Source organism: Triturus cristatus, chromosome 10, assembly GCF_964204655.1.
Source record: "Triturus cristatus chromosome 10, aTriCri1.1, whole genome shotgun sequence".
Classification (NCBI taxonomy): domain Eukaryota; kingdom Metazoa; phylum Chordata; class Amphibia; order Caudata; family Salamandridae; genus Triturus; species Triturus cristatus.
Window position 1 is genome coordinate 1,057,032,889 of NC_140593.1, and position 12,962 is coordinate 1,057,045,850.

At 42.8% G+C, this 12,962-nt stretch overlaps 1 protein-coding gene across 1 annotated transcript in view; it reads left to right on the forward strand.

Annotated features, from left to right (window-relative positions):
• Positions 1 to 12,962, forward strand: part of LOC146796556 (cytochrome P450 3A21-like) — a 248,516-nt gene that overhangs the window by 188,635 nt on the left and 46,919 nt on the right. The window contains exon 10 of the mRNA XM_085629192.1: positions 7,648 to 7,808. Coding sequence (XP_085485318.1) covers positions 7,648 to 7,808 — 161 coding nt within the window. The remainder of the gene's footprint in view (positions 1 to 7,647; positions 7,809 to 12,962) is intronic.

Here is a 12,962-nt window from a genome sequence, read left to right on the forward strand (position 1 = left end):
ATTCTCCACACTATAATCTTTTAATCCAAAGAGACACGCTGAGGGTCAATATTTCTCAGATGATAAAAGGACAACTTATGCTGAGCGAATCGAGTTGCAAATGGTGTACAATTTAGGCAAAAATAATAACTGTCTGTCATCCTTTATCATGCACTGGTGCCCTTTAAACTGAAAACGCATGTTGCTAATGTTTCACTGCTTCTTACCAAGTGAGATTATTTGTAGGCCTGGGCAGTGAACTTCGCTCCGTTCGCGGAATTTGCGGAGTTGTCTGCACTCCGCACTCCGCAGAGCTCGCGGAGTGTAGAAAACTCCGCTTCGCGATGTGCAGTGGAATTTTTTCCTCCTTGCGATATCGTTCGCAAGCGCGAGCTGCCGCTTGGGTAGAATTTCCACCCAAGCGGTAGGAATACCAGTACAAACTGAAGTTCGCACTGCACTCCACCACTCGCTGAACTTCGTGGAGTTTTTTGTAACTTTGCGGAGTTTCGCGTAGCAAAAACTCTGCGAACTACGCCCAAGCCTGATTATTTGCCAAAATACGTGAGGGACAATAAGCAAGCATCTACGGTGCATCCCCAATGTCAGTGGGTACTCCAGTCTGGAGATTCAGCTGGCAGAATCGCTCAGTGGCAAATTGAATGAGCATATGGAGGAAGGAGAGGGAGCAATCTGGCGCCCGACAGAGAAACATGGGTGACCTAGCCACATGTTAAGTGTGCAAAGGAAAAATCCAGCACTGTTAACGACAGGGGGAAAGGAACATTTAAACAAAAGAGTTCTGTAAATCAGCAATCTGATAGAGACTTCTAGCTGCAGATTCCTTACCTTTGAATTTCCCTGGTGTCAGGCTGGATCCAGAAACTTTTGCTCGAGCAATACCCCTAGCACATGCCATCGGGTGGTTCCATTAGTCTCCACGTAACGTCATCGGCGTCGGTTATGACGTCGTGGTCACCTATATAGGTGCCACCCAGGCATGCAGACAGCAGTTCTTTTCTTTCTGCGCAAGTTAAGTGCCGATCTGGGAAGAGCTACTCCTCTGTCGCTTCTTGACAAGCCTTTTTCAATTATTTTTTTTCACCGTGTGCGAGTATGTCTTCGAGGAAGACAGGGTTTAAACCGTGCCGTGCCTGTCACCGCATGATGTCAGTTATCGACCCCACCTTGTCTGTCTCTGATGTCTTGAGCACGACCACGGCTCGAAGTTGTGCTCGGACTGTCGGGCTATGTCTCTGAAGGCCTTGCGGTAGTGGGCTATGACGCTCCTTGTGGCCTGGTAGTCAATGCCATCCAGCGAGACTCTGCAGAGGTTCCGGTTTCGATTGAAGAAGAGGTGGTCACGGGAGCCCCAAGTCCTCTGCATCCCACTCAAGGTCATCGGTACACTCGGGTAAGAGGCTCAAACGAGCAGCCAAGGTCCTCAGACTGGAGTTGCCCTCTGTGCAGGTCAGGACTAATCTCCTGACCGAAGTGCTGCAGCCTCTGAACCCCTTTTGCCCTTCTATGAGGCACTTACTGATGTCCTTCTAGGCACTTGGTCCAAGCCTAGAACAGGGGCTGCTGTGAATAGTACAATTGCGCGCCGCCATCAACTGGCTCCAGGTGACCCAAAGTTCCTCAGCCAACACCCCACCTCTGAAAGCTTGGTGGTACAGGCTTCTACCTCCTAGGTAGTTTTCCCTTCCGCCCCTCCAGATAGGAAATCAAAGAGGCTGGATTCACTTGGGAAGAAGATGTTTTCTTCCTCTAGCATGACATTGAGGTCAGTGAATACGCATACTTATTGGGCCGTTTCCCCCACTCCCTTTGGGAGACGCTTGTGCAAGTCCTGCCACAAGTCCTGGAGAAGGCATGGGCTGTGCCCTCTCAGACAGTTGCCTCTCTCTCGCGAGTGGAGCTCAGGTCTGCTGTATGACTTCCTGCCCAAACCACTCCTGCCCAGGGTTCTGAAGAAGATCAGGAACTACTGCGCCCAAGTCATTTTTGTAGTCCTGGACTGGGCGAGGAGAGTCTGGTATCCAGAGAAAATGAATATTGATCCTCCAATCAGGCTGTCCCTTGGGAAGAATCTCCTGTTGCAGCAGGGGAGGGTCCTCCACCGAACCTGTCAACTCTTCAACTTCATGCCTGGAGATTGAGCGGAAGCAGTTGATGGCTTTTAATCTTCCTCCCAAAGTATGCAGCTCTATTTTGGTGGCCAGGCGTCCCCACACTAAGACGCAATTTGCCTGCCATTGGCAGATGTTTGTATTATACTGTACAGAAAGGTCTATTAAACCTCCTTCTGCTTCTCTTTCCATTGTTCTTCTATTCATTTTAACCCTTGCCCAGCAGGGCTCTGCTTTGGGTACTCTTAAGGGTTATCTTTCTTGTCTATCCGCTTTTTTGCAGCTGGCAGACCAACTCTCTCTTCAGGTCTCCAATTGTAAATAGGTTTTCAAAGGGGCTGGCTCACTTGTTTCCACCCACGCCCTTTGTTATGCCACAGTGGGACCTTTCTTATGTGTGCTCACTTCAAGCCTTTACACAACTGTCCCCTCTGGCTGCTTACCATCAAGACAGCCTTTTTAGAGGCAATTACATCTGCCCGGAGGGTGAGTGAGTTGAAGGTGCTATCTTGTACTCCTCCCTACATCAAATCAAATCAAATCAAGGGATATTTATTAAGCGCACATATCACTACAAAAGTCTCATGGCGCTGGTGGATAACTCTGAAATAAGATAAAATGTGTGCAGTTAGATGTCAAACAGCAATGCTTTCAACTTCCTACGAAAGCAATTATGATCCATTATAGTACGTAACTGGAGAGGCAATTTATTCCAAAACAGAGGGGCCAGAAAAGAGAAAGATCTACCTCCGTTAATGGCGGTGCGAATTCTGGGAGATACAAGAAGGGCTGTGTTACTGGATCTCAAAGTTCTACCTGGGAGATACCAGCCTTTTAGTCCAGAAACCCGGACCTTTTACGTACAGGTTCTTATATGTCAAGCAAAGAATCTTAAATTGAATACGCTTCCTGACAGGCAACCAATGCAGAAGTTTCAGAGTGGGAGCCGATGAAGATCTGAGTGGAAGATTGAGTACCAGCCTAGCTGCAGTATTCTGCACGACCTGAAGCCTTGACAGTAGATTATCATTTATGGCTGCAAGTAAGGCATTACCATAGTCCATTCTGCTAACAATTAGTCCCTGAACTAAGGGCCTTCTTGCCTCAATTGGAAGCCATTTAAAAACTTTACGCAAATTGCGCATAACACCAAAACAGGTGCTCACTGTCTTGTTTACATGGTCTTTCATGGACAATTTTTTGTCCATTTGAAAACCAAGATTGCGCACAGTTGCCGTTGGAGTAGGACAAGGGCCAAGGTTGAAAGGCCACCAATCATGGGACCAAAACTCTTGAGCCCTACCCTAAAGCACTATCTCTGTCTTTCCTCCGTTTAGCTGCAGATGATTAGCACACATCCAATTTTCAATGTGAGACATACAGTTTTTAAAACGGAGTCTAGTTTCTGTTGGGTCAGAACCAATAGTGATCAGAATCTGAGTGACGTCAGCATATGAGACGACATCGAAACCAAAGGATCTAATCACTACGGCCAGAGGGGTCACATAAAGATTAAAAAGAGTAGGGCCCAAAATAGAACCTTGGGGCACTCCCATCTTAACTGATCTGCTAGAAGAAATGGCATCATCAATCTGGACAATTGTAGTACGATCAGAAAGATAATTTTTTAGCCACTGCAGGGCTTTTCCCCTGACACCAATCTCCCACAGTCGACATTCAAGAATGCTGTAGGAGATGGTGTCAAATGCTGCAGACAGATCCAACAGAACGAGAATGGAAGACTGCCCTCTATCCAGAGCACGTCTGATGTTGTCTGTCACTTCCAACAGGGCTATTTCCGTACTATGTGCTGCCCTGAAACCCGTCTGTGAAGGGTCAAGCAGCCCATAGCTATCAAGATGGTCGACAAGCTGTTTATTGACCAGAAACTCCAGCATCTTACCAAAGTGGGGGAGCAACGATATTGGGCGGTAGTTGGAAAGAAGATTAGGATCCGCAGTAGGTTTTTTTAATATAGGCCTAATTCTGGCAGCTTTCCATATTCTAGGAACTTCAGACCTAGACAATGACTCGTTAAATAAGTTAGTGAGACAAACCAATAGAGCAGGAGCCAGGATGGGAAGAATTCTAGCCGGTAGAGGATCAGTGGGAGAGCCAGATTTAATTTTCATGATAGCCTTCAACACTTCATCGGAACTACAAGGAATACATTCTTCCATAATATGAGGAGGATCAAAGGTAATCAGGGAAATAGGCCCCAAAACACCCACAGTAGGTTGGAAAGAAAAGGAATTGTGAATATCAGTAATTTTATCCTCAAAAAATTTAGACAAGGAATCAATCCGCTCCTGGGAGATAGAAGAATGCAACTGGACAGCTGGAGTAGAGAATTCCTATAAAATTTGGTAAAGCTCCTTATTAGAATTGGCTGCCTTCTCAATGCGATTTAAGAGAAATGTTTTTTTTGCCTGTCTAATTTTTCCCATATATTCATGGTGAGAATCTTTGTACGTTTTACGGTCAATGGAGTCTTTAGTTTTCCTCCATTTCCGCTCTGCCGCCCTACAAGAGAGCTTTATTGACCTTAACTGAGCGGTAAACCATGGGGCTGCTCGGGTTTCAACTCTAACTTTAGAAAAAGGAGCAATAGTATCCAACACCTTGGTTATTGTCTTTTCTAAAAAAGAACTGCTCTATGATCGATAGTTTCCCTAGGGCTAGGTTGAGGCACACTAAAATGGGAAGTAAAAAGAGGTAAAGTAACTTTGCTCCAAGATCTTCGCCAAAAAGATTTCTTCCTAGCCACGTGATGTCCTACATGATGTCCTTTCCAGATAAAGTGGTGCTTCATTCTTTTCTCCCCCACATCCCTATAAGGAAGAGGGGTGTCTCCAACATCTGGACCCAAAAAGAGCATTGTTCTTCTTCCTTGACCACACAAAAAAGTTCTGGGTGGAGGACCAACTCCTTGTGGGGTACGTAGGAACTAAGAAGGGGTGGGCAGTGCAGGGAAGGGCAATTTCTTGCTAGGTCATTCTCTGCATCAAGATCTGCTATTCCCTGGCTAAGAAGCAGCCTCCTGAGAGATTAAGGGCCCATTTCACCAGGGGTACGGGTGCGACTAGGTCCTTGACTCGGGTGCCCCTGTCATGGACATCTGTAAGGCAGAAACATGGGAATCTTAACACACATTTGCCAAGCACTACTGCCTGTACAGTCAGGTACTCAGGGACGGGTATTTTGCTCATTCAGTCTTGCAGGACTTGCTAATGTATGGTATTGGTCTGCAACCCACCGCCAGGATGGTATGGCTTGGGTGGGAAACAACCTTTACAACGCAGTCATTACATCGCACTACCTTTACATAGCAGTCATTACATCGCATGTCATTACAATGCAGCCATTACATCGCATGTCACTACAACGCATGTCACTACAATGCAGGCATTACATCGCAGGTCATTACAATGCATACCATTATAACACATAGTACCCTGACACTATCCAACCCTTACCCTACTGTTGCACTCACTGGAGTTAGAATAGTAATTATTACCCCTCTACTATTCAACAATTACCTGAAATGCGATGTAATGGTATGCATTGTAATGGTATGCGTTGTAAAGGTATAATGCGATGTGATGGAATGCGTTATAAAGGTAGTTTTTGTAAAATGCGATGTAAAAGAATGCATTGTAAAGGATGTTGCGATGTAAAAACTGTGTTGTAAAGGCATGCATTGTAAATGTATGCGTTGTAACATCATACATTTGGCTTGGGTATCTAATTCAAAGTTAAGGAGTCTGCAGCTAGAAGTCTCTATCGGATGAACAAGTTATTTACTTTCGGTAATAGATTATCTGTTAAAGACTCTATCTATCTGCAAATTCCTTAAGGCTCATCCATGCCTCCCCACTAGAGGACTGATTTTGTTAGGACTAAGGTTACTCCCCTCTTCAGGGCCCTATTTTTGCACATGTTTACATTGGTTACTTAGTGGCTCCGTTCTTGTAGCATGGAAAATATGAAAAGTACTGATATCCACGCACCCTGCTGGCGCCTATATAGGTGACCGCGACGTCATAACCGACGATAACAACGCGAACGACATCAAGCGGAGCCAAAGAGAGCCACCTGACGGCCCGGGCAACGGGTATTGCTCGAGCGAGCAAAAGTTTCTGGATCCAGCCTGATGCCTGGGAAATTCAAAGGTAAGGAATCTACAGCTAGATAGAGTCTCTACCAGATAATGCATTACCAAAGGAAAGTAACTTGTTCGATTAGGAATTGAAGCGTAAGGACACTGTACTTAACGGGTGCTCCTTAGCCTTTAACAGAAGTCAAGTATCGTCTTTGTGAACAAGTAAGCACGCAGCAACGGAAAGCGACATAAAAGTGAACCAATGGCAAGCAGCAGGCATGATTACAATCGTATGGTTATCACAGCAGGTCCTCCAGACAGCTAATGCTTGCTTCCTAGACTCGACCTAAAATAAGGAATACGTAACGTGTTGTTAGTATGGTGCTTCACAAAACATACTACATCATAAAATAGGCAGCAGAGATGAACACAACATAAGACACCCCTAAATGACATAGCATAATATAATGCACCTTAATATGACATAATATAACATTGCATAGCACAACATAACACAAAACTCCATAAAGAACGCAGCAGAGCGCAGCATGACATAACAAAGCACAAAATCATATAACATAGCATAACACAGCCCTGATACATCATAACAATACCGTAGCAGAGCTAAGCATGATGCTACAAAACACAACATACCGGAACATAACAGAGCATTGTACAGCAGCTTGAAAGAACATCACAACAAACTATAACACAAACAAGCATAGCACAGCATGAGGTAACATTACAACCTTAAAATACCAAAGCATAGCATAACACAACACACCCCCACATAGCACAGCACAACCAAACTTTATGGACCCTAAAATATCAAAGCATATCGCTGCATGACACAACATAATACACCACACCATAACACAGAACAACGTAACACACTTTAACATAATTCAGCACACCATAACACAACATAACTCATCACAATGTAGCAAAACACCATAGCACAGCACAAAACAACATAACACACCCTTAAACAACAAAATATAGCAAAACACACAACCCATTTAACAGGCCATAACATGACGTAACATGACGTAACATAACACATCCGTAGCACAGCATGACAGGACATATCACATCCCAACATAAAAAGCATAGCACTTCATGACACAACATAACACACTCCTATATAGCATAGAACAACATTGCAACACATTGTAACATAACAAAGTATGGCTGTACAAAACACATCACAACACACATTAAAATAACGCAACACAACACAGCACAGCACAGCAAGACACAACATATTACCTTATCATAACATAGCCTAGCTTAGCATGACAGAATACAGTCTGCCATAACATAACACAGGGCAGCACAGAACAATACAACATAACACATCCTAGCATAACAAAGCATAGCATATATGCTATCTCACTTTTGTATCTCACTTTCTTGTTGATCTTCTGTCCCCAGCACTAACTGATAGAGAAATTGTGGCCCAATCTGTGATCTTCATATTGGCTGGCTACGAGACCACCAGCACCGCCCTTGCATTCCTGTCCTACAACCTGGCGACCCATCCTGAGATTCAGCGGAAACTGCAACAGGAGATAGATACTCTCCTACCAAACAAGGTGAGCTGAAATTACCTGCCAAATGAGGAAGCTAAAGGGGTACTCTGAGGGACAAGAAAGAAGGGCGGACAGGATATCTTCTGATGTTTGGAGAATGTTCCATTCCCATCCACCTCTAATTCGTGGCACTAGTAGTTTTTTCTTTGTTTTAAAATTTGCATAGGCAAGTTTAGCCACCAGAATCTAAACAAATTTGAGATGCAGTGTTTTGGTGCCATTGGTACCTTTTGTGGAAATATAGTACGTCACCGTGGCAAAATGCCATTTTCCTGCCCTTGGTCAAGACAAGAAGAGGGGCCATAATGAACCCGTCCACAGCGGAGTCATACCTCCAAGGACTAATAAATATAGGGGGAGATTCCTCTCACACGTCCTTCTTTTAAAGTGTGGTGGACGCTGAAATAACCTTCTTGACCCCTAGGTGGGATGGATGTGGTGTTTGAGGAAGAAAAAATCCTTCCTACTTTTGCGCAAGACTGCCCATGGTCAAAGTGGGTGTCCAATAGGATGTGTCCAAACCTATGCTTGAGTTAAAAAATAAATAAGAAAATATCCACCTGTTGGGTGTGTCAGAAGGAGTGATGAGGGAGAAACAATCCTGCCGGCACCTTGGTAAGGTCGGGGAGGGGTGGTGGAAAGAAGAGCATCCTGCAGCTCCCTCAATAATAAAAATCTTTTAAGAGAAAGAACTGTCTTATTTGCCCTTGGGGAAAGCTGGGTTTATAGATGCAGGTGCCAAATAACCCTATACAAACAATGATCTTAAAATGGCCTTGAAGCATCCTCAGTCCTTACTGCCCTGAGAGCTATGCAGTTTCTCATAACCTCTGAATTCATTTATACATAATCAAAAAGCACCCAGATGACAGCAGCCTCTATCCTCATGTAAAGTCTGGTTTTGATCTGTCCAAAACTTTTTCTACGCCCTCAGCTGAAACTTACATAAAGGATTCAACATGAGAAACTAATGTGTTGCTGACCATTCAATGTATTTTTATTTTTCCTGCTTCTTCAATTGGGTTTCCAGTATCGACTAGGAGAATTGTATCTGTTTAGCACTTTATTTTGGATTAACCAAATGGATCAAAATTAAACATGTAAACAAAAAAAGATCCTGAGGATTCAATTGTAAATTATCATTAACTGTTAAAACCTAAAAAGTTATGGCTTAGACATTGCTAAACTAAGGTTTCAACAACACCTTAACTCTGTCCTTTATCTGATGCGCTTGACCACATTTATGACGTCACAGTAACCTCAGAAACTAAAATGATTACTTTTACGCTTTTCCATCACTCCTTACAGAAATTTGACATGAGTGCAGACTTTAGGGAATGTAGTTTCATTATGCAAAGAACACTGTCTAAATATCACTCATTGTAGATTTTTGGAGTTTTTTAAGTATATTTTGCCATGTGTGCGAGAGTGCCCATGTATATGCAAAACAGAACACAACCTCCCGAATATCAAGGTGATTAAATAATTACAGCTCTACAAAAATGGCACCCACATTTCAAAACAAATTAGGGAAACTGTTTCAGTTAGGAACTTTCAAAATGTAAAATCTTTTGTTAGTGACTGTTGGCCAAAAACAGTACTGGACACCAATAGTCCAAGTAAATGTAAGTATAGCAGTCCCGAACAAACTGACAGTATCGCTACACTGAATGGATGCTAGTCAGTGGTCCATGTAGCTTATTTATTTGACACACTTTAAGAAGATACCATTGGTATTCTCGTGGAAACAGATAAATCGTTCAAGAATGAGTCCAAATTCATCAACTGTTCGATGCTTTCATCAAAATATGTTATATGCAATGATGCTATATGTATATACAATATTTTATATGCAACATACACAGCAATATATTCTTCATTAGTTCTGCTCAAGTCTCTAAACACATATTGGAAATTAGTAGCCAGTACAAACCAAAATGCCAGCAAAATAATGTCAAGTAACACAAGGAGATAACAAACTCAGTATGGCTATTATATGGAATCTCCGATAGAGCAATATATTGGTAGAAGACAGTGTGATCGACAATAATATACAAGATCTTCTATAATTGTACAAGATAACTCTTATCAAAGTTGCAAAATGCTTAAGGATGTTTGAGTTCATGAATCCAAGCATCACAGAGCTCATTTTAATAATGAAGAGCTAGTTAAGGAAATACACAAAGAAAATGGCAAAAATCTTATTGATGAACCAAAGGCAACATCTGTGAGGAGCCAATATTAGCCAGCAGTACTGGATGCAGGTGAAAATCAATCTGGTAACGTTAGCTGGAAAATCTACCAGGGATCTTTTTAAGAGTTCAGAGGACCCATTAGCTGGACATAACCTCTGAAATTCCCTCCGAATATTAAGCTAATGGGGAAGATGAAATATGGTAGCCTACATCTATGTAGGTATCGTACCAATAAAGTAAAGAAGGGCTGGGCGCCACAAACAATTCACAAATAGAGGAAATATCCAGTTACAAATTACTTATACTATTAATTTCCTTCATGTTATTCAGTCCATGAGTAACAGAGTAATAAAGTTAATTTTATTAATCTACCAGCATTCTCTTCTGTTGAATATTGCAGAAATGTCACCTCACATGGTTAGTCTTTTTTGACATATCAGTAATTATCAAGGCCAGCTTATTTTCAGTGCAAATGGATTGTGTAAAATATGCTACTAACAGAGCATTCTTTAATATTGTAGCACATACTTTTCTGATGTGAAGGATGCAAATATGCCCTTTGGGTGTAGACCACATAGATGAATTAATAATGGCGACAAATATTATCCATTGTTTGCATTACAGTGAAAGTTTACTTGAAGGATATTTGTCTTTGAGTCAAAGTTTTTGTATTCATAGAGAATTAACAAGCAGTAGAGTTGCCACGTTTGTAGGGGCCAGTCAGTGTCAAGAGCCCTAAGTTAATTCCACTTGATCTACCCTTGGTAGACAATTTAGTTCTGAAACTGGAGTCGGTCTCGACCCCACTAATCTGTGTGTTACTTTATAGACCACCCACGAATATGCTCTCGTTTCCCTATTCCCTAGCTGAACAGTTAGCTCGACTAATCACCAACAACGCAAACATTTTGCTGATTGGCGATTTTAATTATTGGGCCAATTACATACAAGGCAGACCCTATGCTAAGGAATTGAATGATCTTCTTATTGGGTTAAACCTTACTCTGCAAATAACTACGACCACACACACGCTGGACCAGGTGTGGACAGCTAATATAACAGTTTCTGCAATGACGGTATCGCCCTGCATTTGGTCTGATCACTCCTTAATCCAGTTTATTATCAATGATATTGCTATAGTAAAACCACCAAGCCTAAAAAGACTAGTAGCTAGGAACTGGAATAATATTAATAGAACCCAATTCCATGTCACCCTAGCAAATACAGTTCCTACCCACCAGACATCAGTTCATTCAAGTGAGAAAAACCTCACAGCATGGCTCACTGCGGCCAGCAATGAATATGCCCCACTAAGAATAATTCGATCAGCAAGACATCATGAGGCACAAAAATGGTTTTCTTCTGAGTTACAAAGTAAATATCTAGCTAAAAGAGAGTTATTTGCTCCAATTGAAAGAGTATAAAAAATCAATTTCCACACCTAAGGCTGCTCACTTCTCTTCCAAAATTATGAGCTCCACTAACAGGTCCAAAGAAATATTTGCCATCGTGAACGAATTATCCAACCCTGATAGAGTTACATTAAAATCTACTCCCAGCCAAGCCTTTTGTAACTCCCTCAGCTCGTTCTTTATTGACAAAATTGTCACAATAAAAGCCAGTTTTCCCTGCTGCTCGGCTCCTGAGGGCTCACCCTCAATGCTGAAAAATCCCTGCCATCTTGAAGAGTTCTCAGCAATAGATAGCCAGCCATTCTTGGACCTTCTATCTAAAGTAAAGTTGGGTTCTCCTATGGACAGTTGCCCGCCACATATTTTAAAAGAAGTCTTTACCAGTTTTCCTGGACCCGCCCTGGCACTTCTTAATGATTTGTTAGCACAGGGTTGTGTTCCGAGAGCTTTTAAAGAAGCAACAGTTGTCCCACTGTTAAAAAAAATCAGGTGCAGACACAGAGATCTTGACTAACTATTGGCCTATTTCCTTGCTCCCTTATCTGGCCAAAATATTAGAATCTCACGTGGCCAAATTTCTCTGTGCTTTCATTGAGCAGTCGGATTACCTTGATTCTAACCAGGCAGGTTAGGCCCAGCGCACTCCACCGAGGCAGTAATACTCACTGTACTGGATACACTTCGAAGGGAAGCCGATAAGAGCTCCACCCAGGCCTTTGTGTTGCTGGGTCTGTCAGCAGCATTTGACACGGTTGATCATGGTATCTTGATCGACCGTGTCAGGACGGCTGGTCTCAAGGGGATGGCGTCCAGCTGGGTTAAGTCATTTCTTGAGAAACATACTCAGTCAGTGCGCCTCTCCCAGTTTTCTGCACCTAAAATGGCAACAACATGTGGAGTACCGCAGGGTTCCTCACGGTCCCCTCATCTATTTAATCTCTACCTTCTTCCTTTATTTCACTCCCTGAAAACTAGGAAGGTATGCACATATAATTATGCAGATGATCTACAACTGGTGTTTTCAATCGATAATTCTCCGGATTCAATATCTGATTTCCAGGCAACGATGTTACACATCCGTGACTGGATGAATAACAACCAGTTAAAGTTACATCCAGACAAAACAGAAGGGATTCTGATAGGTGGTCCCTTGAACCCTTGGAACACACAGTTCTGGCCAAGTGAATTAGGCTCCCCACCTAACCCTTCCTCCTCAGCTAGAAGTCTGGGAGTGATTATTAACAGTGATCTCACTATGAAATCTCAGATAGGAGCAGTGACCTCCACTTGTTTCTTCCAGCTGAGGAAGATAAGAAAGATTAGGAGATTACTCACTCGAGAAGCGCTAACTCATGATATCACACCTGGACTATTCCAACTCTCTATACTTCTGCATTCCGCTTTATCTCACCAAAAGACTGCAGATGGTTCAGAACCAGGCAGCAAGGTTGATATCCCAACAACGCAGATGGGAACGTATATCCCCCACTATGAAAGAGCTACATTGGCTTCCCATCCCGCAAAGATGTGCGTTTAAAGTTGGCTGCCTC